General features: G+C 36.7%; 1 protein-coding gene across 1 annotated transcript in view; it reads left to right on the forward strand.

The window, feature by feature from the left end:
- Positions 1–12,338, forward strand: part of RAB18 (RAB18, member RAS oncogene family) — a 37,247-nt gene extending 24,909 nt beyond the window's left edge. Inside the window, exons 3-7 of the mRNA XM_060659097.2 lie at positions 306–367; positions 4,893–4,965; positions 6,169–6,287; positions 6,360–6,426; positions 10,367–12,338. Of these exons, the coding sequence (XP_060515080.1) occupies positions 306–367; positions 4,893–4,965; positions 6,169–6,287; positions 6,360–6,426; positions 10,367–10,542 (497 nt within the window). The 3' untranslated portion in view covers positions 10,543–12,338. The remainder of the gene's footprint in view (positions 1–305; positions 368–4,892; positions 4,966–6,168; positions 6,288–6,359; positions 6,427–10,366) is intronic.
- Positions 12,339–24,629: the final 12,291 nt, after the last annotated feature.

Consider the following 24,629-nt stretch of genomic DNA (forward strand, 5'->3'; position numbering starts at 1 on the left):
GGGCTTGGCTTTTAATGTGCATTGTTAATCACCATACTGCATTGAATTTTATTTTTTCATTAAACTTTTAATTTTTTTCAAGCAAGTACAAATAGGTGAGTGTTTGAATTCTGCAAGCATTTAGCATTTGGTTTTCATTTATCCTGATTAAATCCTAAGCTGCTGAACTTGAGTGATACTTTTTTTAAAATTTTCACATCCATAACTCTAAGAATTAGAATTTTCAGCTTTCTGGTTTTCTTGGTAGTTGATTTTAAAAGTATTATTTTACTGAGATTCTTACTAGTATTTTCATTTTTTTCAAGGTGTTGACTTTAAGGTGAAAACAATTTCAGTGGATGGAAATAAGGCCAAACTTGCAATTTGGGTAAGAGTTTTATTTATTTATTTTTTTAAATTTTTTTTTTTTTGGGGGTAAGAGTTTTAAAAATGTATTTAATATAAGTATTCAACTTCTACTTTTTAAAGAAGCAGAAATTGATGTGTGTAGAGTTCTAGAGGTAAATGAACAATTGATATTAAATATCTTTTGGGAAATTTGATACTGATTAAGGGATAAACAATAAATAGTATGGCTTATAATTGGATATGAGATAGATACTTGTTTTACTTAAATTTTTAAAGTATATAATCCCTTAACATTTAAAAGCAGAATAAAGTATAGAAAAATCATCTTGTCTGCCAGAGAGAATTATTGTTATTGAATCTGTTTCTTTAAAGTTTTAAGAAGACAATATAGACTCAGCTAACACTGAGGCAATTATTTGGGAGAAAGGGATGAAGTGATACTTAGGAAAAAATAATTTTTTCATGTTTGTTAGTATAAATATTTATAAAAACTGAGCTTGCCAACTTTGGATTTATTTTTTAATACTGATTCCCAGTCTTTCTTTACTTACTGGCTTCTTTTTATCTGCCCTTGAATCCAAACATTCAGATACATCTTGCTTTCCTAACTAGACCTTTTCGTGGTAGTGCTGACCGAATAAAGTAGCATTAACTGTCAAAAACATCCAAGATGCTCAGTGTCTATGTCTGTCTGCCTGTCTTTTCCCTCCTCCTATCCACCTACTACCTACCTATGTATGTATTTACCTACCTACCTATTTCTATCTAAATGATTGCTAATACATATTTAATATACTAAATATATTATACATATAATTTATAAAAATATACTCTTTTGTGTATCTGATTCCCACATACACTCTAATTAAATATAGAAACCATTTTTATTACATGTGATAATATTAGAACTGGTCAGCAGTCATCACATGAGATGTACTTCAGCATGGTGACTAAATAGTAAATGGACATCAACTACAGATCGAAACAACAAATTTTCATGCATTGTATCATCTGATTCATCTTCCTGGCATTCTCTGAATGGCATATTATTTCTAACACAAGTTTTATCCTAAATAACAACTAACTGTGTGTATCTCATGTTTTCTTGTTAATTTTTTTCTAACATACAGTACTTTACACGATTGGTAGCCTATTTGCCCCTCTCCCTGAAATATAATTATGATATCAATCAGAATAGTAATGTCTAACAGAAAACAATTTGGCATATGTTGGACTAGGCCATAGTGAAATATATTGAACAGTTTAATTAAAAATGCTGGCTTCAGGGCGCCTGGGTGGCTCAGTCAGTTGGGCGTCTGATTTGGCTCCGGTCATGATCTCGCCGTTCATGGGTTCAAGGCCCGCGAGGGGCTCTGCGCTGACAGCTCGGAGCCTGGAGCCTGCTTTGGATTCTGTGTCTCCCTCTCTCTCTGCCCCTCCCCCACTCATGCTCTGTCACTCTCTGTCAAAAATAAATAAACATTAAAAAAAATTAAAAAAAAAAAAAAGAATGCTGGCTTCTTTCTGTTCAGAAAAAATATGCTACAAATATTTTTTTCCAGTTTGTCATTTACCTTCAAATCTTGTTTAGGATGAGTGTGTGGGGGCGGTGTGGGTGATGAGGGGAGAGATGTTCTTGCCAGACCAAGGTGTTAGTACTTATATGGTCAGACCAGTTATTTTTCTTCATGAATCTGGGTGTCGTGTCGTATTTAGGAAGGCCTTCTCACTCATTAAAAGAAATACATGAATCCATTGTTTGCTCTAATTCTTCCGTGGTTTTATTTATATGCATAAAATCAGTTCCCCTCCCATTTGGATGGCCCTCCCAGGATCAGTCAAATAGAAAAATCAAGTATAGCCCTGTCCTCATTGCTCCTGAAAGTGCTGCACACACATCATGGCCTACTTGGCACCTCTGATGCTATTTTTCTTTATATCCTGCTCTCGCTGCCACTCCCATATTCTAATACTTTGCCTTTCCAGATCCTCCCTAACCCTTTATCCATTTCTATCTTTAATAATCTCTCCTCTCACATCAGAGAAGAAAACCACAGATAATAAGGTCTGCTTTTCTTATCTTACAGAGATGTCATTACAGTTATTGCAGATTCCTGTCTTGAAAACAAACACAAGCAAAAATCTTAACTTTTGACTATTTAAACATATACATTTTATAATTATTATAACTCCTGATCCCATACTATGGCACAGGGGTTTTGCCCAAATTATCATACCTACTTAAACATCTTTATAAGTGAATCTAAAAAAATTAAGACTCTAAACAGCTGGACTAACTTAAATATTTGTGTATTAAGTTGTGCAGTATTTTAACATCAAAACTTTTTTTTTTTTTTTTTTGCTCTGGGATTTTATTTTAACTAGAATTGCAGTTGTGATTTTTATGTTGTGTTTCATCAAGGCAGTTATTGAACTTGATCTCAGTGAGGACCAAGGGGGCAAAATTCATAGTCAAATGCTTTCTGCTAGTTCTGGAAATTAATTTATTGCAGCATGCATACGGTTTCATTATGCAAACAGAATTTTTCTCTTATAACAAAAAGTCTTGAGACTAAAATATTTCTTGCATGGTCCTTGCCCTAGCCTATGTCAGATTATCCAAATTATAACCTGCTTTAGATAGCAAGTGCACTTCACTTTAATTTAATCTTTGTGTTATAATTTTTTGTTATGTATTATTATTATTTTTATTATTTGTTAACTTGTTTATATTATTGTTTTTGAAAAGTTGACTCAGTCTGCAGATTGAATAATTTTAAATATCAGAGACGTTTTGTAAGAAACTTTGGAGGAAAGGGAGTTTTTGTAAAGAGAGATCATTTTTATCTCAAATTTATCTGTATAGAAAGTTTAATTTTGTTATCTTTTTCACTTCAACATGGCAGGGTCAGGGGCAGTTTCTGTAGTGGTAAGAATCTGGAAGTGAGGACAGTGTACGTTTACGGAAGCTCATCTGGAGGAAGGGAAGAGTAATGGAAATGTAAAGTGGTTTACTTTGAAAGTTATTTTCATCTTAAGTTTCTCTTCTGGGGCTAAAATTACTCATATACTCTCTAGCTATTGCTCTTGTCTTAAAGCAGTCTGCATTTTGACCAGGCAAAGAAAGTAGGTAATTGCTGGTGCCTGTCATTGCTGGTTTAAAATTCCTCTCCAATCTTATAAACCTCTTAGAGGTTATTAACATGTTTTATATCTGAAGGAGCTTCTGCTTGCCCCATAGCTAAGCTCCAATTTACAGCCATGGGAGTGGCAGCTAAGGTGATGTTTAATATATGTCTTCACTTTTCTTCAGGTTATTTTATATTAGCAGACTGGAAACTTTTTCTTAAAGGCCAGATAGTAAATATTTAGTCTAATCCTAAAGCAGGCATGTGGCAATGCGCAAGCAAATGGGCCTGGCTGTGTTCCAGTAAAACTTTATTTAATAAACAGGTGGTGGGCTGAGGGAGCTATTTGTCAACCGCTGTTTTGAAAAATCTTAGGTACCTTGAAGCCACAGTCAAAGGTGGTAGAAAAAAGACGGAAGGAACCAGGCCCAGAAGTACAGACTTGTTAGTTTTTTGGTTTTTTTTCTTTCAACAAAAGTTGAGCAACAATCCTGTGGCAAGAATTGCTCTAGGCATGGGGGTTAAACTGGTGATTAAGCAGACGAGGTCTCCTTCCTCATGAAACTTAAACTTCCTAGCTAGTGTACATCTTGTTTATCACCCCTGAGATGTGTCAGAAACATGTGATAACAAGTGGTTTGGTTTTATACATTTTCCTAAAAGAAGATAAATAGAAAACACTTGAAAAGTCCAACCTAAAAATTGCTTACCTAAAATAAGACACTCCTGTAATTCTCTTTTAATTGATTCTATGTTAGAATCACTTGGGAAGATTTTAAAAACTTCAGTCTTACTTTAGACCAATTAAATCGGAACCATTGGGGATTGGACCCAGGCATCAGTATTTTTGACTTCCCAGGAAATTTCATTGTGCATCTCGAGTGGAGAGAACCATGGCTTTCAATGAAATGTGTTTCATGTATGATAAAAATCTTTTTTTTTTTTTTAATTTTTAATGTTTTTATTTTTGAGAGAGAGAGAGAGAGAGAGAGAGAGACAGTGTGAGTGGGGGAGGGGCAGAGAGAAAGGGAGACACAGAATCTGAAGCAGGCTCCAGGCTCTGAGCTGTCGACACAGAGCCTGGCATGGGACTTGAACTCACAGACCATGAGATCATGACCTGAGCTGAAGTCAGATGTTTAACCGACTGAGTCACACATGCCCCTCATGTGTGATAAAAATCTTTAAAAAGAACCTCTTTCCTTAGATGCATTTTTTTCTAAAGATGAGTCAGTATTTATTAGTTTTATTATATGTAACAATTGTCAGTAAGAGAATACATCTTTAAATTTCAAGTTTTACATGAGCTTGTGCATAGATATTATTTTTAATAATGCTGTTTGACTTTCTACTCTTAATACATTGAAGATCTATTATATTTTGTTTTATTTAATAATGACTGATTGTCACTTTTAGGATACTGCTGGTCAAGAGAGGTTCAGAACATTAACTCCCAGCTATTACAGAGGTGCACAAGGTGTTATATTAGGTAAGGTTTTACTTTAAGATACTATTGTTGTTTTATTATTGCAGTTTCTGATTTTCCTTGTCTGTGAGGGTCAGCAAGTTTTTATTTTTCTTCAGGTTCGGGGTACCTTTATGTAACTTGAAGTCATATTAGCTTCATTTAATATTAATGAATATTTAAACTTTCAGAATTTCTTTTCAGTCCTTTGTCTAGCAATTAAAAAATAAAGATCAGACTATTTGGTTTTAAAGCACATTTTGATGTGGACATAATTGAGGATTAATCCACATGTAATTGGCCTGTCTTAAGAGTGTCACCAGAAACTGATCTTCAGTCCGCATTGTATTGACATATGCTGTAGTTTATAAAAGAAGATGGCTAGTTTCTTGGTGGAGTCTGTTTTATTAGTCCTAAAAAATATCACAAATCACTTAACACTGTTGATTCATAATCACACAGAATTTTTAAAAAGTCTTAAAAAGTACTTGTTATTGATAATCCTGGGAAACTTTTTAAAATAAATATTGATCACTTTTAGGGAGAACATAGCTTGTGAGGTTTTGGTTTTATTTTGTTTTATTTTGTTTTATTTTGTTTTATTTTGTTTTATTTTATTTTATTTGGTTAATTTAACAGCAACTCTTATTTTGGTTCAGCATCTTTAAGTTTAGAAGATACTTTAAATTAATAAGCTCTTTATATATTGTAATGCAGTGTGATGTAAAATGAAAGTGATAACAGGGAAACAATCAGGATCCTATCTACTAACTTTAGAAATTTTTTCAAAATTGCAAATTCTGTTCCTTGTGATAAATAAATTAACAGGGTCATAGATGTTTAAAGTCCTCTAAAATGTTTTGGTATTTTGCCACAGATTTGAATCTAAAATGCTTTTTGTTTTTTGGATAAACATCTTCTATTGTTATGAATGGGAACAGCTGTTGTTTTGCTGAAATTAATTTTCAGTTACAGCACAGGATACAATTTCATTTCTCTCAGTGTGTGTTAATAAAATCGAAGTGTGTGTATGTAAATGTATTATTGTTGTTTAATACACTTGTTTCTTCCATCTGAGTTAGTTGCTACTATCTGATGGTTAAGAATTGAAGACTTAAAAACAGACTTGCTTATATAATAACATTGCTCTTAGTCACGTATCAGAAATGTAATGTCATTGCTTCTTATTTTAAATGCTTATTTAATGAGTGAGCCTTTTTATTTCAGTTTATGATGTCACAAGAAGAGACACCTTTGTTAAATTGGATAATTGGTTGAATGAATTGGAAACTTACTGCACGAGAAATGACATAGTAAACATGCTAGTTGGAAATAAAATTGATAAGGTAAGAAGTCAGACAGTTGGCATTTTGACTATATTTTAGTAGCTTGTCTTAATCTTTGCATTTATATTTTAGGAAAATCGTGAAGTCGATAGAAATGAAGGCCTAAAATTTGCCCGAAAGCATTCCATGTTATTTATAGGTAGGTGTATGAACATTTATCCTTTCATTATTAATGAGGAATTTTAAAATGAAGTTTCTGCTACATTTTTTCTCTTTATGACTGTAAAATGTATGTACTTAGTTCAGCATTTTCTTGTGCTATAAAATCGTAACTACAGAGCCAGTTTCTTTTTTCCTTCTGTATAAAAGATAGGATCACATTATGTAAAGTCATGTAGGACACAGATCAGTTGTCTCTGGGTATAATGGCATTCAGTAAAGCCAGGTGCCCAGTGCCGTGGTTGTACCTTGCTGGTGCTTGTGTTGGTGGCAGTGGCACCACCTGGAAATTTGTTAGAAATGCTTCATTTCAAGCCCAGCCCAGCTTTTTTGTATCAGAGACTGCATTTTAACAAGATCTTCATGTGATTTGTATGCACATTAATGAATGTAGAATGGGGGCTGACAAACTACAGCATGGGCCAACTCTGGCCCCACCATTTGTATTGGAACACAGCCATACCTACCCAGTTATCTACATGCTGTCTTTCGCTGCGTTCATGCTTCAAGGCAGAGTTTAATAGTTACAACAGAAACCATATGGCATTCAAAGCCTAAAATATTTACAACAAAAAGTTTGTTGACCGCCTGTCTGGAAAAGTGGACTGGCTATATCACTGTGGAGGTTTTAACATTTTAGGTTTCCTGGGCCTTGTCACATGTCTGAAACTGGGCCTGGAAGATGTTTATAGACACCCTAGTTGATTCTGTGTGAAGGCAGCTTTAAGAATTACTGATGTAGATATTCCACTGTGTTAGAACCTTTTAGGAATTAGGAAATGGAAATGAAGAACATCGTATATAGATAGAAGCAGGGTGGTATGAATGGAAGGTAATGGGGAAATTTAGAAAGGAATTGAATACTACCTCTTCTGCTTACTTGCTGGGTGTCCTTCATTTTGATATATTAGTTCAATAAACATTTATTGAACGCATATATAACGACCAAAATGGACAAACTCCCTGCCCTCATGAAGCTTACATTCTAGTAGAGGAAATAGACTTAAATAAGTAAGCAGCACTATGATGGAAATAAAACATTCTAAGGGGAGGAAGTATGATGGGGGTAGGAGGAAATTAGGGAAAGTTAAACTTTGAGATCGTCCCATTTGAGCAAGAATCCATCATATGAAGACCTAGAGGGAGAACATCTCAGGCTGAGACAATAGCACATATTTCCTGAGGTAGGAACCAGTTTAGGTGTGTAAGGGGCAGGAAGAAAGCTTGTGGGCTGAAGGAATGGTATATGTTGGGGGAAAGGATGGTGGTGAAGGGAGATGAGATAGAGGTCATTTGGGCATCATAGGATATGGTGTGGAAGTGGATTTTATTCCAAGTGTGAAAAGCAGGGGAGTAGTGCTGTGATCTGATATTCTTTAAAAAGGCTTGTTTGTATAGAAAATGTTCCATGAGGAGCAGAAGCAAGAGGCTCATCATTCTCTTACAATGGCCCAGATGAATAATGCTGTTGACTTTGAATATGGGAGCGGTTGTGGGTCGTGGAAAGTTGGCAGATCCAGGGGATATTTTGATGGTAAAGGTGGTAGGCTGTGTAGATAGATTGGGTCTGGAGGGTAAGGAAAGAGAGCCATGAAGGATAACGTCGAGTCTTTGGCATGAGCAGATAGGTGGATTGTGCTGCCGTTAACCATGTGTGAAAGACTGAGATAAGAATAGGTTTGGGAAAGTGAGTAGGGAATCAAGAAATGACCTGTAAGAATGACTTGTTTTTCAGATAACTAGTAGACATGCTGGTCATTGGCATTTAGCTGGTGTTTAAAGTCATGGAACTGGAGTGCCTGGGTGGCTGAGTTGGTTGAGCATCCAACTCTTTTGTTTATTTATACTTATTTATTTATTTATATATTTTTTAAACGTTTATTTATTTTTGATAGAGACAGAGCACAAGTGGGGGAGGGGCAGAGAGAGGAGACACAGAATCCGAAGCAGGCTCCAGGCTCCGAGCTGTCAGCGCAGAGCCCTATGCGGGGCTCGAACTCACAAACCGCGAGATCATGACCTGAGCCTAAGTCAGATGCTTAACTGACTGAGCCACCCAGGCACCCCAAGCATCCGACTCTTGAATTCAGCTCAGGTTATGATCTCACAGTTTGTGAGTTTGAGCCCTGCGTTGGGCTCCGCCTACTTGGGAATTCTCTCTCCCTTTCTTTCTGCCCCTCCCCTGCTTGTGCGCTCTCTCCCTCTCTCTCTCAAAATAAATGAATAAACTTAAAAACTTAAAAAATAATAAAGTCATGGGATTGTAGTGATCACAGGAAGAACTGGATAGAAAACGGCTGAAAATTGAAGCCTGGGGTACTCCCAGCAGTTAGAGGTCAGCAGAAAGAGGAAGTGTCAGCAAACAGGTTGTGAATGATGTAACCTTGAGAGGAGGAGTGTTCAGCATCCTGAAAGTCAAAAGCAGACAAAGTATTTAGTACAGGAAGAAAGTGATCAGGTGTATCAACTGCAGCAAGATGTCAAATAAGATAAGGTATTCGATCTGACAAGATAGAGTGTTGGTATTTTTTAAAAGTTTCAATGGAGTGGTGAGAACAAAAGCCTACATAGAGTACAGTTGACCCTTGAACATTGTGGGGTTAGGGATGCCGACCCCCCCACACCGTTGAAACTCTGCATATAACTTTTGACTCCCCCTGAAGTGAACTGCTAATAGCCTGCTGTTGACCTGAATGAAGCCTTCCTGATCGACAGTCAGTTAACACGTAGTTTGTTATGTGTATTACACACTATGTTCTTACAATAAAGTAAGCTAGAGAAAAGAAAATGTTGCTAAGAAAATCATAAGGGAAAACACCTTTACAGTACTATACTGTATTTATAAAACAAAATCCATGTACAAGTGGAGCTGCACAGTTCAAACTTGTGTTGTTCAAGGGTTGACTGTAGTTTGAAAAAAATTGTGAGGTAAGAAAGTGGTAACAGCTTATGTAGGTAACTCCGGATGACGATTTTGCTTTGAAATAGAGTAGAGAAACTGGGTGGCTACCGGAAGGCTTTGTGGGCTGCAGGGCAGGGTGGTTGGTTGCTTGGTCGGTAGTAAGATGGACAGTAATTCTGGTAGGCTTTTAAGCTGACTGATGTGATCCAGTAGTGGGGGTACATGATTTTTCATTGAATGAGAAAGGATGGGATCCCATCCCATCTAGAGCTAGAAAGGGGGTTGCTCCTAGATGGCAGCACAGCATTTCATCCAGTGTAACAAGACTGAAGGCAGAGCCCAAGGCTGCAAATGCAAGCAGGCTCGTTCGTCCCTTAGTGGGATGATCAGTAGCTCCTGTCAGGTTGTTTTTATTTTTCTCAGCATAAAGTTATGTGATGAGCTGAAATAGAAGAGTTTTATGATGAAGGAATAAGAGTCCTCTCAGACAGTAAAAAAAAGGTAATTACTAGGGAAAGGTAGGCTAAGGGAGCAGGGCTAACTGTGCACATGAGTTTCATGAGCATAAATGCCAAAGGAGACTGGCGTCCATGGTTGTATGTCATTTATCCAACCGCCAATAGCTGCTTGGTTGCAGGCACAGAACAACCAGATGGTTCAACTTGGAGACTAAGTTTCCTTATTCTGAAATGGGAATAATCTCTGCTTTGGGGCTGATTTTAAGAGCTAACTGAAAAATTAAGGAGGAACTTTGGCATCATATATGAGTAGGGTTTTACAATGTACAATTCTGTCACAAAATTTTGGCCTTATATACTACTGTTGTTATGGATAGAATTTAAATAGCTCAACTTTGAGAGTTGGTAAATTCATGAATATTAAACCCGTGGGGAGAAATTGCTCATGACTTGTCTTTTTATATATTGTTGGCTGATATTATGCCATAATAATTTCCCAGAAAAACATAGGAATATGACCAGAAAAGAATATACTATGACATTTTTTTCTCGGATTTCAGAGGCAAGTGCAAAAACCTGTGATGGTGTACAGTGTGCCTTTGAGGAACTTGTTGAAAAGATCATTCAGACGCCTGGACTGTGGGAAAGTGAGAACCAGAATAAAGGAGTCAAACTGATACACAGGGAAGAAGGCCCTGGAGGCGGAGCCTGTGGTGGTTACTGTTCTATGTTATAAACTCTGGGAAACTCCCATCTCTTGCATATTTGATCAGATAGTGACATCTTTCTGTATATAAACTCTTTAACTGCTATTTTAGGGACCTTGCAGTTTGCACATATTTGTTTTGTATCATGGCAGTAAATATTTGCAAGAAATCCCACTCATCGGCTTTCCCAGGTAAAATGTTATGGTAAGCATGCACAGTTTGCAGTCTACAGTTTTTTATGTAACATAAAATAGGTGTACTTTTATAAGTACATTTGATTTTATGATTTACATTTATCATGTGATAAAAAAAATCCACCTATTTAGTATATGTTGATACAAGGTCTACTTTTGGTCTCCTCTTTGCATAAATACTCCTCTGTCAATTATTGAATTAATTGGTATGTAGAACTCCTAGAACTACTAGGAGACATTCAGGTATCATCAAACCTGGCAAATTTCCTTTCAGGAATAACAAAGAGCATGATTCCACAGCTTTTGTAGGATGTTTGCAGACAGATTCTCTTTTAGTACTAAGCAAAATTCTCTTTAGAGGATGCAATCCAGGCCAATTTATAATTAAATCTCTGTTTGTTCTGATGATGCTTCTGAAATAGCATTGATATGTTTGGTCTTACTTTTACATTTTCTTCAATGAGTAGCTCAGTTGCTTAACTGGAGTTTTAATTCTGTGATATGTACATTGGATTCTGACTCTTTGTGCATCATTTTTAGTTATGTGGTGTTTGGCAAAATGGCAATAAGGTTTTCCCCCATTTTGGTTTCAGAAGGATGAGGATAGTGTGTTTATGTAACTCATGTAGTACTTAACCACTTTTAAAACCAACACCTTTTTCCATAAACGTTGATGGTGTTTGTCCAGGTACCTCAATTGTAGCTCGTGTAATGTTTATGAACATCTGTATCTTACGACTCCCCTAAATGGCTAGTTGATTCAAAAACGTATTTCTGTGTGTTGAGGGTTGGGAAAAAAAGAACACTAAATGACCATTTGAGAAAGACATATTGCTTCCAGATTTTGATGTGTGTGGGAAAATACTGTTGCAATGAAAATCTTGGTAATTTACTGTAACAAGTAGCCAATAGTTTATCAAAACCAACTTGTCCAGACTAATAAATCTTTTCCACAGTATACAGTTTTCTAACCTCTTGCTATTATACATTGCATATTTTTTTTCACTCGTATGTTATTTAACTTACATTGATATCTGCTGTTTATGCCCCTGAATAAGTTATTTGTCCTTTCAGGCAGGTTACCATGATACCCCCTCAGTAAGATTTCTGATACTAATTTCTGGGTACAAATACTAATTGTATAGAGTTGCAGGTGATACTTTTTGGGGGTCACTTTTGCAATACTCGTGATAGGATTTACTTCAAGTTGGGTTCTAAAATGTACATCTTCACATTAGAGAATCTTGCATTCTACTTGGTTCACACTTCTTAGACTACATTACATGTGATTAAAGGTTTTATACGTTATATATGTATTTACTAAATATAAAATATTTACTCCTTTACTGTTGGAGAAAGGTAGCTAACACATACTTATGATTTGTTTGTGTCACATTACAGCTGTAGATTTGTGTATTTATGTAGTGTTTGTATTGACAAGACATTTATTTCTTTGTGCTTTTTGCTCTTTGAGCTATATAATAATCTTTTTGTGTATTGGATTGTCCTGTTGATTTGGTCAAAATTTGGATACATATGAGTCACTTACTTTTAAACACTAATTTTGTTTGATAGAATTATATTGTAACCTTTTGTAGTTTTTGAAATAAATATAGCCTGCTTTCCCTAGATGCATTTGCGAAGGAAGTATTCTACATCTCCCTGTTACTTTCATTGGCTGAGGAACATCTGAATGTAGTCTGACTCAGATTCTATTCTGTCATATGGCTTTCACTTTACTATTTTGTTGCAAGCTTATTGTTTCATAGTGGAGGCTTTGTTTTTCTTTTTTTCCAGTGTTTTATTTATTTTGAGAGTGAGCGAGTGGGGAGTGGTATAGAGAGAGAGGGAGAGGGAGAAAAAAAGAATCCTAAGCAGCCTCTGTGCTGTCAGTGCAGAGTCGGATGCAGGGCTTGATCTCAGGAGTTGTGAGATCATGAGCTGAAACCGAGAGTCAAATGCTTAACTGACTGAGCCACCTAGGTGCCCCAGTGGTGGAGATTTTCTAAGTGAAGTAGTTATAGCATCTAAAATTGGCCACTTAAATAGCTGAGGATTTTGTCAGTTCTTCATTTTCACATCATTGGAAGTAGTTTAGAAGTACCTTTTGCAGATGGTGCAAATTAGAACAGTTGGAATACAGTGTTTGGGATTCTAGGAGTGCTGACACAGATCTAAGCAAATAAATAAATATTTAATTTATGTTTAGAGTAATAGTTAACATTTACTGAAAGCTTCCTTGGTGCAAGGTGCTGTTCTTAGTGCTGGATTAATTCCTTAAGCCTCACAGCAACCTTAAGAGATTGGTTGGTACACCTGTTATGCCCATTTTAAAAATGAGGATAGTGAAACCTAGATATGTTAGGTAACTCCCCAAAGATCACATAGCTTAATCAGTGATGGAGCTGGATTACAGTGAAGGCATTTTTTATATGTCTATACTCCTAACCACTGTTCCTTTTGTGTGGCTGTTTACTAGCTTTTTGTTTTAACACAGCAGGGTAAAAGGAGTTCCCCTATTTTTTAAAAATCATTCTTTTATTATTTACTTTAGAAAATCTGAACTACTTCTATTAAGTAAATTCCATTGGTATAAACTAACCAGGTAAGTCATTTGACCTAAAAGTTAAGGTAGGAGAGTGGGTAGTCTTTTAGTTCTTTGGCCTTCTCAGGATTGAATGAAAATCCCTGGTTTTGGAAAGATACAAAGGCAAGGGACATGTGGGACCTTAACTTTTTAATTGGCCCTGAGAAATGAAATTAAATCTGGGAACAGTCTTTTGCTCAAAATTGAAATCTGCGGGGCGGGGCGGGGGGTGTTTTCATTTCGAGTACTTAGTTGCCATATCTGCAGATTCACACTTGGTGTTGACTTTCTAGTTGAATGCAGTGGCATTGAACTTGATTTTGATTCATTGTACTTTTCATACTCAAGAAGTATATGTGATTCTGCACAAGTGTGGGACTGGCCCCGTAGCTCATAAAAGAATCCTTATATCATTACTTTTTCTATCTGTGAGATGGCACAGACCTACCTCATATCCATGATATCCTTAAAGATGTTTTTTAATGTTTTTTATTTATTTTGAATGAGAGAGTGAGGGAGCATGAGTGGGGGAGGGACAAAGGGGGGCGGGGGATAGAGAGGATCCCAAGCGCTTTGTGCTGTCAGTGCAGAGCCCAACACGGGCCTTGATCTCATAAATCATGAGATCATGATCTGAGCCAAAATCAAGAGTGTCGGATGCTTACCCATAACTGAGCCATCCAGGTACCCCCCCACCCACCGCCCGCCCAACATAGTATCTTTAAACACAGTTTACTGTATAGTTTTTCTGATTTTCAAGTAAACTGGTATATTCCTCTAGGTCCTTTCATTTGTAGGTCTTCTCAGTATTCAAATATTATGCTTCTGTATCTTGGGTTCCATTTCACTAGTCATACTTTGGAATTTTTTTGATAAAAGCATTTAATGTTTCCAGAAGACATTCTAGTTCTGACCCCAGCCACACCTTGGGTTATTAACTAGAGATTCCATCCTGGGTTTTGTCTAAGAATGTTGAAAGAAGTGAATAAGAAGAAGTAGGCTAAATCAAGACTTGGAGCTAAGGAATATAAATACAGATTTACCCGGATCTCTTTTTTCCCGTCCAAATGGGAACATCTCTTCGGAGGGGGAAAAAAGGAGTCAACTTCTGTTATGGGGCTTTAAATTTTCCTATTGTTACTAGCTTTCTGTTTCATATTTAAGAATCGGAGTTGTTTCTGGTTGTGGTATAAAGTTTGGGTGCCTCTTAGAGCTGTTTTGTTACACACACATTTCCAGTTGTGTGAGCACCTATTGTCAGTCCTGCCCTCCCACATCTCTCTCACACACAAACGGTACTTTTTTTTTTATTATTAGCCTGATAAGCAACAGATTATTTAATTTTATTTGTATTTTTTTGACTACTAGTGAGATTGGGCACTTTTAGTATTTTATTGGATGTTTGTATTTTCTTTAATTCCTTGCTCATGTATGCCAATCCAGCATTCGCTTCCATGTCTTCTTTGGATAACCAACTTCCTCCCATCATGCATGTGGTTTAGACGGGATTGTCACACCCCCAGCTCCAGCTAGAGTTGACCTGGTTATCTTTAACCAGTGCTACTAACTCTCCCTTTTCCCCCACCCCCCAAAATAAATGGTTCAGGGATAGTCACCTGACCCAGCTCAGGCTACTTAGATAAAAGATATTTGCTGAGGCTTCCTTAGGACCTGCTGAAAGAAGATACCTTCTTGGAGATAGTGCGGTGCAAAGACTCATGTTTTGAACTTGCTGCAGCTAATTTTTTCTACTACAAAAGAGTCAGCCTCAGGGCTGTACCAAAAAAATGAGAGGGAGTCTAAGTTGGAGCCCTGATGCAATTTGGAACCTCTGGATCAAGTTGGACCTGAAATCAGATTTGCTTCTGGACTTTTTACTTATGTGAGCCAATAAATTCCTTTTGTGTTTTAAGCCAATTTGAGTCGGATTTTCTTTTTTCTTGGAACCAAATGTATGCCACATGAGTGTATGTGTTCTTATTAGTAGGGGCTTTTTGTACACTGAGTTCAATATGTTGATATTTGCATAGAGAAGAAAGAAGTAAAACTATCACTTAAAGAACCATTACTCTTAAATAACTTAGTGAGGTTACTTTCTCATGTATTTCTTTATAGATATAGACATATAAATGAGTTACATTCATACATGTGATTTTAAGGACTTCTTTGTTTCTAAGGTCTCCTGTGTTTTGATTTAGTTTCCTCTGTCACATGGATACTCACATGAATACTTACCTCTCTCCCCCCTGAGGGAATCAGTGTTACCCGGCATGTATATACCCTTTTTGCATTTCTCCATGCCTCCGAGCTCTCCTCCAATGCAAAAATACGTATATACATTGTCACACAAAAATGGTATCATCTGAGTATTTCCTTTCTTACCTAACCGTACATTGTGAAAATCACTTCAAACCAATTTATATGCATCTAGCCTCTATTTTAGTGATTGTGCAATGTTACTGTTCCGTGGTATGGATTACCACTATTTAACCACTCCCGTAGAAATGGGCGTTTATATAGTTTCCATTTTTTGCCCTTGCAGATGGTACTGCAATAAATATCCTATCCACAGATCTTGTTGTTTCTGTGGGATATGTATCTAAGAGTTGGATCCATGGGTCAAACAAAAATGTGTATTTTTTAGGTTTGATGTATTTTACAGATGCCTTTCCAAAAATTTGTAACAATGAACGTTTCTACTAGCATTTCCCAGCATCAGCAGGAAGTGTTCTCAAGTTTTAATTTTTATTACTTTGTATTTGCAAGGTGTAACTTATTTTAGTTTGCATCTCTGTACAGCATTTTCTCATGTGTGTGGGCCATTTGTAGTTGGCCTTCTTTTGAAAGGACTATTCATATTCTTTGCCAGTTTTTCTGTTCAGTTTTTGTGGTCTTATCTGATAGCAGCTCTTTGTATTGTACAGATTTTAACCCATATGTGTATGTTTTAAACATTTTTTCTGACCTATGTTTTTTCACTTTGATGATGGTATGATTTTTCTTACAAGTTATTTTTTTATATTTTGTACCTTCTGGGTTCCCCAACTTTCAGGTTGTACATGATGTCTCCTTAGCGTCTTCTGAGATTGTTTTGTTTTGAACTATTAAAAACTTGGAATTATTTTTGCTTATGACTCAAAATAGGGAGCCATCTTACTCCATAAGGATAGCTGGTGTGCCTACACTACACATTAAATTTTATTTTCCCTACTGAGCTGAATTACCACTTTTGTCCTAGATGAAATTCCTGTAAGGAATCTACTTTGGCCTTCTGTTTTGGGGGTCTCTTAACCTTGGAAAGTTACATATTTCAGTGTAATTGGTTTTCTTTAATCCTATGTGTATCATTTTATACTTTAAAAAACATTCTTAGAAGGACTCTGCAGGTTTCATCCCACTGTCTCAGGGGCCTGAGTTTTGATGTTAGTGGCTCTATAATGTGTTTTTGGCTGTAAAGCAAGTCCTTTCTCACTCTTTTTCAATTTGATTTCACATATGAGTCTTAAACATCACTTTATCCTTTGCCCATTTTTTTTTTGTGGATCTTTTTTTTTAATAAAGTTTTTTTCTAAAATGTGATATGGATACTAATCCTTTGCCATTAATATGTATTGCTGAAGTCTTTTCCCAATTAATGGTTTCTCTTTTGAATTTGTTTGAAATGTTGTATAACTCAAACATTTTAAGCCAAAAATTTAGTCATTTTTATCATTTTTTTAAAACTGGGAATCTAACTGGAATCACATATTTCTATATTAATGGTGAGAAAACTGATTAATGGTAAGACTTGCCATTAGGAAACATGAGATATCTCTCTGCCTATTCAGGTTTTTTACTGTTTTAAAATTCTACAGTTTTCATTGCATATGTCCTGAACCTTAAAAGTTATTCTCAGGATTTTTTTTCCCCCATTAGTGTGAATAGAATTGGTTTTCTTATTTCAGAATCTATGTAGTTGCTTTTTCTGTCTGTCCAGGTGCCTAATCAGTTTGATGCTTTGGTTTAAACTAGTTTCTTTGATTTCTTAGGTAAAGTAACAAAAATGTAATTTATTTTAAAATATATATTTATTTAGAAGAAATTGCAGGCACCTTGCTTTATTTTGATGTTTTGAATGTGTGCCCTGACAAACTGTTTAGAGGAAACCTCCCATTTCACACCAGTTCTTAAGGCCTGCACACTTCAGCCTTCTGTAGAGGCCACTCATGCGTAGCTCCTTGGCCAGTAGCACCCAGATCTCCCAACTGTCCCCAAGCCATAGCTCTTGGATTTCCCATGGGCCAAGCTCTCCCTGGGATCCACCAGTTTCTGACTTTTTTCTAATGTGCTAATAGTGAGACTGGGGTATTGTTTCTGTTGCTGATAACTTCATGTGTCGTGAGATTCATAAAATTGGGAAGATTGTATCTTATTTCTCCATGCTGAAATACTTAATTTTAAAAAGGGAAATTGCCTGTTCAGTGTAGGTTTCCTAGAAGTCAGTATGGCATAATGGTTAAGAATGTGGCCATTTGACATCAGAGTAGTCTCTTATTCCAGCTTATAGCTGTTACGATCTTGGGCCAGTTAGTCTTTTTGGGTCTCAGTTTCTTCATATTGAAAATGGGATAATAGTCTCCACAGCTTCGTAGGGTTGTGAGCATTAAATGAGCTAGGGAATATAGAGCTTGGCATTGTGTGCTTCAAGCAGTGTTAGCTGTTACTCATAGCATATTCCGGTTACTAGCTGCCTCGGTTTTTCTGTTGTTCTTAATCAATTTTTATAACTCACAGAAAACAATACTTTTTTTTGAGATTTAAATTTTTTTCTGAAACAAAACAGGACATACTCATTTAAAAATTATTTTTCTCGGGGCGCCTGGGTGGCTCAGTCGGTTAAGTGTCTGACTTCGGCTCAGGTCATGATCTCACAGTCCGTGAGTTTGAGCCCCGTGTCGGGCTCTGTGCTGACAGCTCGGAGCCTGGAGCCTGCTTCGGATTCTGTGTCTCCCTCTCTCTCTGACCCTCCCCTGCTCATGCTCTGTCTCTCTCTGTCTCAAAAATAAATAAACTGTGAAAATTTTTTTTAAAAAAATTATTTTTCTAGGGGCGCCTGGGTGGCTCAGTTGGTTAAGTGTCCAACTTCGGCTCAGGTCATGATATCACAGTTCGTGGGTTTGAGCCCCGCATCAGGCTCTGTGCTGAACTCTTGCTCAGAGCCTGGAGCCTGCTTCAGATTCTGTGTCTCCTTCTCTCTCTGCCCCTCCTCCACTTGCACTCTGTCTCACTCTTTCAAAAATAAATAAAAAATTATTTTTCTAGAGTTATAGTTTCTCATTCTGTGTGTGTATATGTGTTTTCCTTTTTTCTTTTAAAAGCATTTTGTCTCTGTGGTCTTTTAAACAGGCAAACAGTAGTCTAGAACAGTGAGCTGGAAATAAATGATATAATGATTTCTAGGTGGATAAATTTCTACCTAGGTAGATTTCTAGGTAGATAAATGCAGCTAAGGGGCCTGTTGAGAATACTTATGAGTTCCTTTTATTGCGAAGGCCTAGATAGTGACAGCAGGCCTCACCTCAGGCCTCACAACATCCTATGTGTCTTGGCACTCTCGTCTACACACACCACAGGCGCTCCGAGCATTCACCTTGCTGTGTCAGGAAATAGCGTAGGCTTCTGCCACAAGACATATGTTCTTTTTAGATTCATGTTCCTTTAGCCATATTTTCTTCACTAGGAATTTTAAGCTAGTTAAATATTTCCACATGTCACACTCATACCACCTATTTTAGGTTAAACACAGCCGACATCTAAGTTTTCTGTAAAGCAACGCTAGCCTTGTAGTACTAGATAGATGTACATTTATAAACTGGTCCATTTACACTTACCTCTCACACAGCTCACTTTATATTAATAGAAATATGATTAAATCACTCTTACAAAATGATTTGAGTTCCAATACCAGTAGAACTACTAATCACAAACCTGCTAAAGAATATAAAGCTTCATTTACATTCTTTGTGTCCTTAGGTGTTATTTCACTATAGATGTATAATCAAGTGTTCAGATTACTTGAATACTTTATGGTTTTGTTATCTATTTGATAGAAGTTCCTTTGTTCCTATTTATATTCAATTTTATGGCTTTTTTTCATCTGTGTTTAATGTAAGGGCTTACGTTTTTCATTCCTTTTAATTTATTTGATTTTTTCCCATTCCTATTGATTCCATCCTGATCTCACACCCTCCTCATATGTAGTCATTATCACTAAGTTCTGGTTTATTCCTCCTGTTTCTTTTCTTTTTTTTTTTTTAATTTTTTTTTAACGTTTATTTATTTTTGAGACAGAGCATGAATGGGGGAGGGTCAGAGAGAGGGAGACACAGAATCTGAAACAGGCTCCCGGCTCTGAGCTGTCAGCACAGAGCCCGACGCGGGGCTTGAACTCACTGACCGCTAGATCATGACCTGAGCCGAAGTCGGCCGCTTAACCGACTGAGCCACCCAGGCGCCCCTCCTCCTGTTTCTTTTTATAAAAATTATGCGGTATTCTTTTTTTCCATCTCTTACACAAAGGGTAGCATATTACATACATTCTTGAATTTTGCTTTTTAATGTGAACTAAAGAAATCACTCCATATATCATCAGTCTGGGACTCTGCCTCATTTTTTTTTTTTTTTAATGGTTGTAGGTCCATTGTGGATTGCAGTTAATTCAATGAGTGGCCCATGAGTGGATGGTGAATAACTGTGTTTGTTTCATTTCTCTGGATAAGTTTCTAAATCAATTTTTAAAGTCTTACAGTATATTTCACATAATATGAACAGCATCCATTTTGGGGATCACATTTTGATGAGTTTTAATAGATATATAAACTTGCATAATCACTATCACAATAAAGATAGGGGACATACCTATTACCAAAAGGGTCACTTGTTTGTAATGTTTGGCTCCCTTCTTCCTCTCACCTCTGCTATACCTGATGCTGCCTGGGGCTTTCTCTCTGGACTCCAGGCAGATTGGCTCTGGCCTCTATTATAGGGACTCCAGGCAGATTGGCTCTGGCCTCTATTATAGTCTCCACCTGTGTATTCTAGACTTCCCTTTTTTTTTTTTTTAATTTTTAAAAACGTTTTATTTATTTTTAAGAGAGAGGAGAGAGAGGGAGACACAGAATCTGAAGCAGGCTCCAGGTTCTGAGCTGTCAGCAGAGAGCCTCTTGTGGCTCCAACCCAACGAACCGCGAGATCACGACCTGAGGTGAAGTCGGCTGCTTAACCGACTAAGCCACCCAGGTGCTCCTCTAGACTTCCTTTTTCTTTCCTTTTAAAGGCATTGTCTTTTCTCCATTTTGCATAAATGCAGAAATATGATAATATGCTTCAGTGCCTTTACTGTTAGGATTTGTTCTTCAATTCCTTTATTTTTAAAATGTTCTTGGGAGGGCATAGAAACGAACGTGCTTGGGTGTATCTCCTAAACTAAACCAGTCATTGATCTTTTAACTAGTGAGGTCAACAAGGAATTGTTGATAGGGAAAAAAAAAGGTAGAATCAAAGGATGGGGGTTCATAATGAGGCCAATATTTTGGAATGGATATACCAAAGCAAGTAAGTGGGAAAGCTGGGCAATGTCAGATGCTTGATTTAGAGATTTGGGGAGTAAATCAAGATTATAACCATGTATGAGTACCTGAGGAAGTGGAAGAATAGAAGTTGGAAGTGAGGAGGTCAAGATGCCAGGTGGATCATGTATGTTTTTTTCAATCAGTAGATACACAGTTGAATCTATTTCCAGGTTCTATTCTGTTCTGACAGTGTAGTGCTATGCCAGAATCAACAGAATATTGGTTTTGCTTTACAGAATATTTATAAATCAAGCTTTGCCCCTCACTACTTTTTTTAACAACTTGTTTTGTCAATCAATTTATCCAGTTACAAAGTAAAATCCTTTGGAATTCTGACAGGAGCGGTGTTAAATATATATATTAATTTATAAACTGACATTTAAAAAAGCCTTGCTATCCAGATACATGGCATATCTTTCCATTTATTCAGTTCTTATTTTACATCCTTCAGTAAAATTTTAGAATCTCTTTCATATATATCTTGTAGCTACCTTTATTGATGGCATTTTGTCATGTTTATGTTCCTACATTGTATCAAGGGGTTTTGAAAATTTTCATATCTCATTAATTGTTTTCAGTAATAAAAAAAATTAGTGCATATATATCTTATAAAGAGCATCTTACTGGGGCGCCTTGGTGGCTCAGTCAGTTGGGCGTCCGACTTCAGCTCAGGTCATGATCTCGCCGTTCATGGGTTTGGGTCCCACATAGGGCTCTGTGCTGACAGCTCAAAGCCTGGAGCCTGCTTCGGATTCTGTGTCTCCCTCTCTCTCTACCCCTCCCTCGCTTGCACCCTGTCTCTGTCTCTCTCAAAAATAAATGAAACATTTTTTAAAAATTTTAAAAAGATCATCTTACCAAAATTGTTATTAATACCAATCTCTTTAGTGTTTTTTATTTCCTAGTTTCATGATTATGTGTGAATAAAGATAATTTTGTTTGCTCCTGATTCTATGACAATCATTTTGCTATTTTGCTTTTAAATGTACTATTGTTGTTTTATTTCAAGGTATAGTCTTTCTGTTTTAGGATGTTGATGTGACTTCATTCTTTTAATATTTTACTTCAATCGTATTTGGAATGGCAGCTGAATTTTTTCAAATTCTTTTTTTTCCCACCATCTAATTTAAAAAAAAAAATTTTTTTTTTAACGTTTATTTATTTTTGAGACAGAGAGAGACAGAGCATGAACCGGGGAGGGTCAGAGAGAGAGGGAGACACAGAATCCGAAACAGGCTCCAGGCTCTAAGCAGTCAGCACAGAGCCCGACGCGGGGCTCGAACTCACATACCGCGAGATCGTGACCTGAGCCGAAGTCGGACGCCCAACCGACTGAGCCACCCAGGCGCCCCCCACCATCTAATTTTGATAGCAGTAAATTGTTTGTTGCTTGGTTTAATATAAGAGTTCCTGTTACAAAACCATCCTTACAGTCTTGGAATATATCTTACTTGTCTGAATTATACTGTTAAAAAATATTCTTCTGGATTCAGCTTATATATTTATTTATAACTTTTACATCTGTAAGCTACATGGACCATGGCTTGTGAATTTATTTGTAAAGGGCAAATCGTACATATAATTATGCTTCTCCCCTCCACCCTGTAGACTTCTAGGTGTTCCACTGTGTTTTATGGGAAGGGATTCTGTGAGCACAAACTCTGTGGCGATCCAGGGAAACCGCCTAATAGAAAAATGACTCCTCGTAGATCCGTTTACCCTAAATTTTCAAATTTATTGCTATTGAATTGTAAGATCTCTTAATTTCTTCTGTAGTTGGGGATATACCTTATTTCTTATATTTAATTGTATATTTTTATTTACTCTCCCCCCCAACCCCCGCCTTGGTCAGACTTGGGTATTTAATCTACTTTATTTGTATTTTCAAAGGACAAGATTTTATTTTATTTTTACTTTCTATTTTAAAATTTCATCCCTTGGTTTTTTACACTTTTTGTTTTGGAATAGTTACAGATTTGCAGGTTGTTGCAAAGATAGTGCAGACAGGTCCCATGTACCCTGTACCTGGTTTCCCCCCAACAGTTACATCTCACATGACTATAGTACAATATCAAAACCAGGAGATCTACATTGGTGCAATTCATGTGTAGATATTTCTATGCTACATTATGTGTGAGTTGTTGTAACCACTATATTCAAGATGCAGACAATTCCACCACGGCAAAGGTCTCCCTTGTTCTATCCCTTTATGTCACCATTGCCCCCTTTCCCCCCACCATCCCTGACCCCTGGCAACCAGTAATTTGTTCTCCATCTATATAATTTTGTCATGTCAAGAATGTTATATAAATGGACTCATACAGTATGTGACCTTTTAGGATTAGCTTTTTTTCACTCCGCATATGCCCTTCATCCATCTAAGTAGTTGTGCGTATCAGCAGTTCTTTCGTTTCTCCTTGCTGAGTAGTGACAGCATGTTTGCTCTAAAATAGTGTGTTTACTCATTAACCTATTGTAGGGCATTTTAATTGCTTTCAGTTTAGGGCTACGCTGCTATGAACAATTGTGTACACTCTGTGTGGATGGAAGTGTCAAGGAGTGTGGGTGTGCTGTCATTGTCCTCGATTCTTAATTCTCTGTGACTTTGTTTTCGTGTATTATAGTTTTTAAAAATGTTCTTTAATTGCATACTTATAGGCAATCTTTTTTTTATTAAACTTTTAAAAAATGTTTATTTCTGAGAGAGACATACACACAGAGTGTGAGCAGGGGAGGGGCAGAGAGAGAGGGAGACACAGAATCTGAAGCAGGCTTCAGGCTCTGGGTGTCAGCACACAGCCCAATGCGGGGAATGAACCCATGAACTGTGAGATCCTGACCTGAGCCGAAGTCAGACGCTTAACCGACTGAACCACCCAGGTACCCCTATAGGCAATTTTTTTTTTAGCAATAGAAACATTTAAGCCATTTTCTACTGTCTACAGTTGATCTATTTTTATATCAAGTATTCTTTTTATTTGTAATGTCAGTTTTAGTTATGTCTTTGGTTAAGAACCATTTCAAGGAGGGTAGCTTAATTTCATATTGTAAGAACTTTGTTTTGTTTCTTTCCCTGTAGGTTATTTTTTCATCTTCTTACAAACTTCTACTTTACAATTCAGTTATAGTTAGAGAATGTGGAACATAAAAATCTCTCTACTTTTTAGAATTCATTAGGGTTTTCTTGATGGCCAGGAATTTGATTTCTTTTTTCTGGTTGGTTCCTATTTTATCATTATATTTTATTTTATTTTTTATTTTTTTTATTTTTTTTAATTTTTTTTTATTTTTTAATATATGAAATTTACTGTCAAATTGGTTTCCATACAACACCCAGTGCTCATCCCAAAAGGTGCCCTCCTCAATACCCATCACCCACCCTGCCCTCCCTCCCACCCCCCATCAACCCTCAGTTTGTTCTCAGTTTTTAACAGTCTCTTATGCTTTGGCTCTCTCCCACTCTAACCTCTTTTTTTTTTTTTTTTTTTTTTCCTTCCCCTCCCCCATGGGTTTCTGTTATGTTTCTCAGGATCCACATAAGAGTGAAACCATATGGTATCTGTCTTTCTCTGTATGGCTTATTTCACTTAGCATCACACTCTCCAGTTCCATCCATGTTGCTACAAAAGGCCATATTTCATTTTTTCTCATTGCCACGTAGTATTCCATTGTGTATATAAACCACAATTTCTTTATCCATTCATCAGTTGATGGACATTTAGGCT

Source organism: Panthera onca, chromosome B4 (genome assembly GCF_046562875.1).
Source record: "Panthera onca isolate mPanOnc1 chromosome B4, mPanOnc1 haplotype 2, whole genome shotgun sequence".
NCBI lineage: Eukaryota > Metazoa > Chordata > Mammalia > Carnivora > Felidae > Panthera > Panthera onca.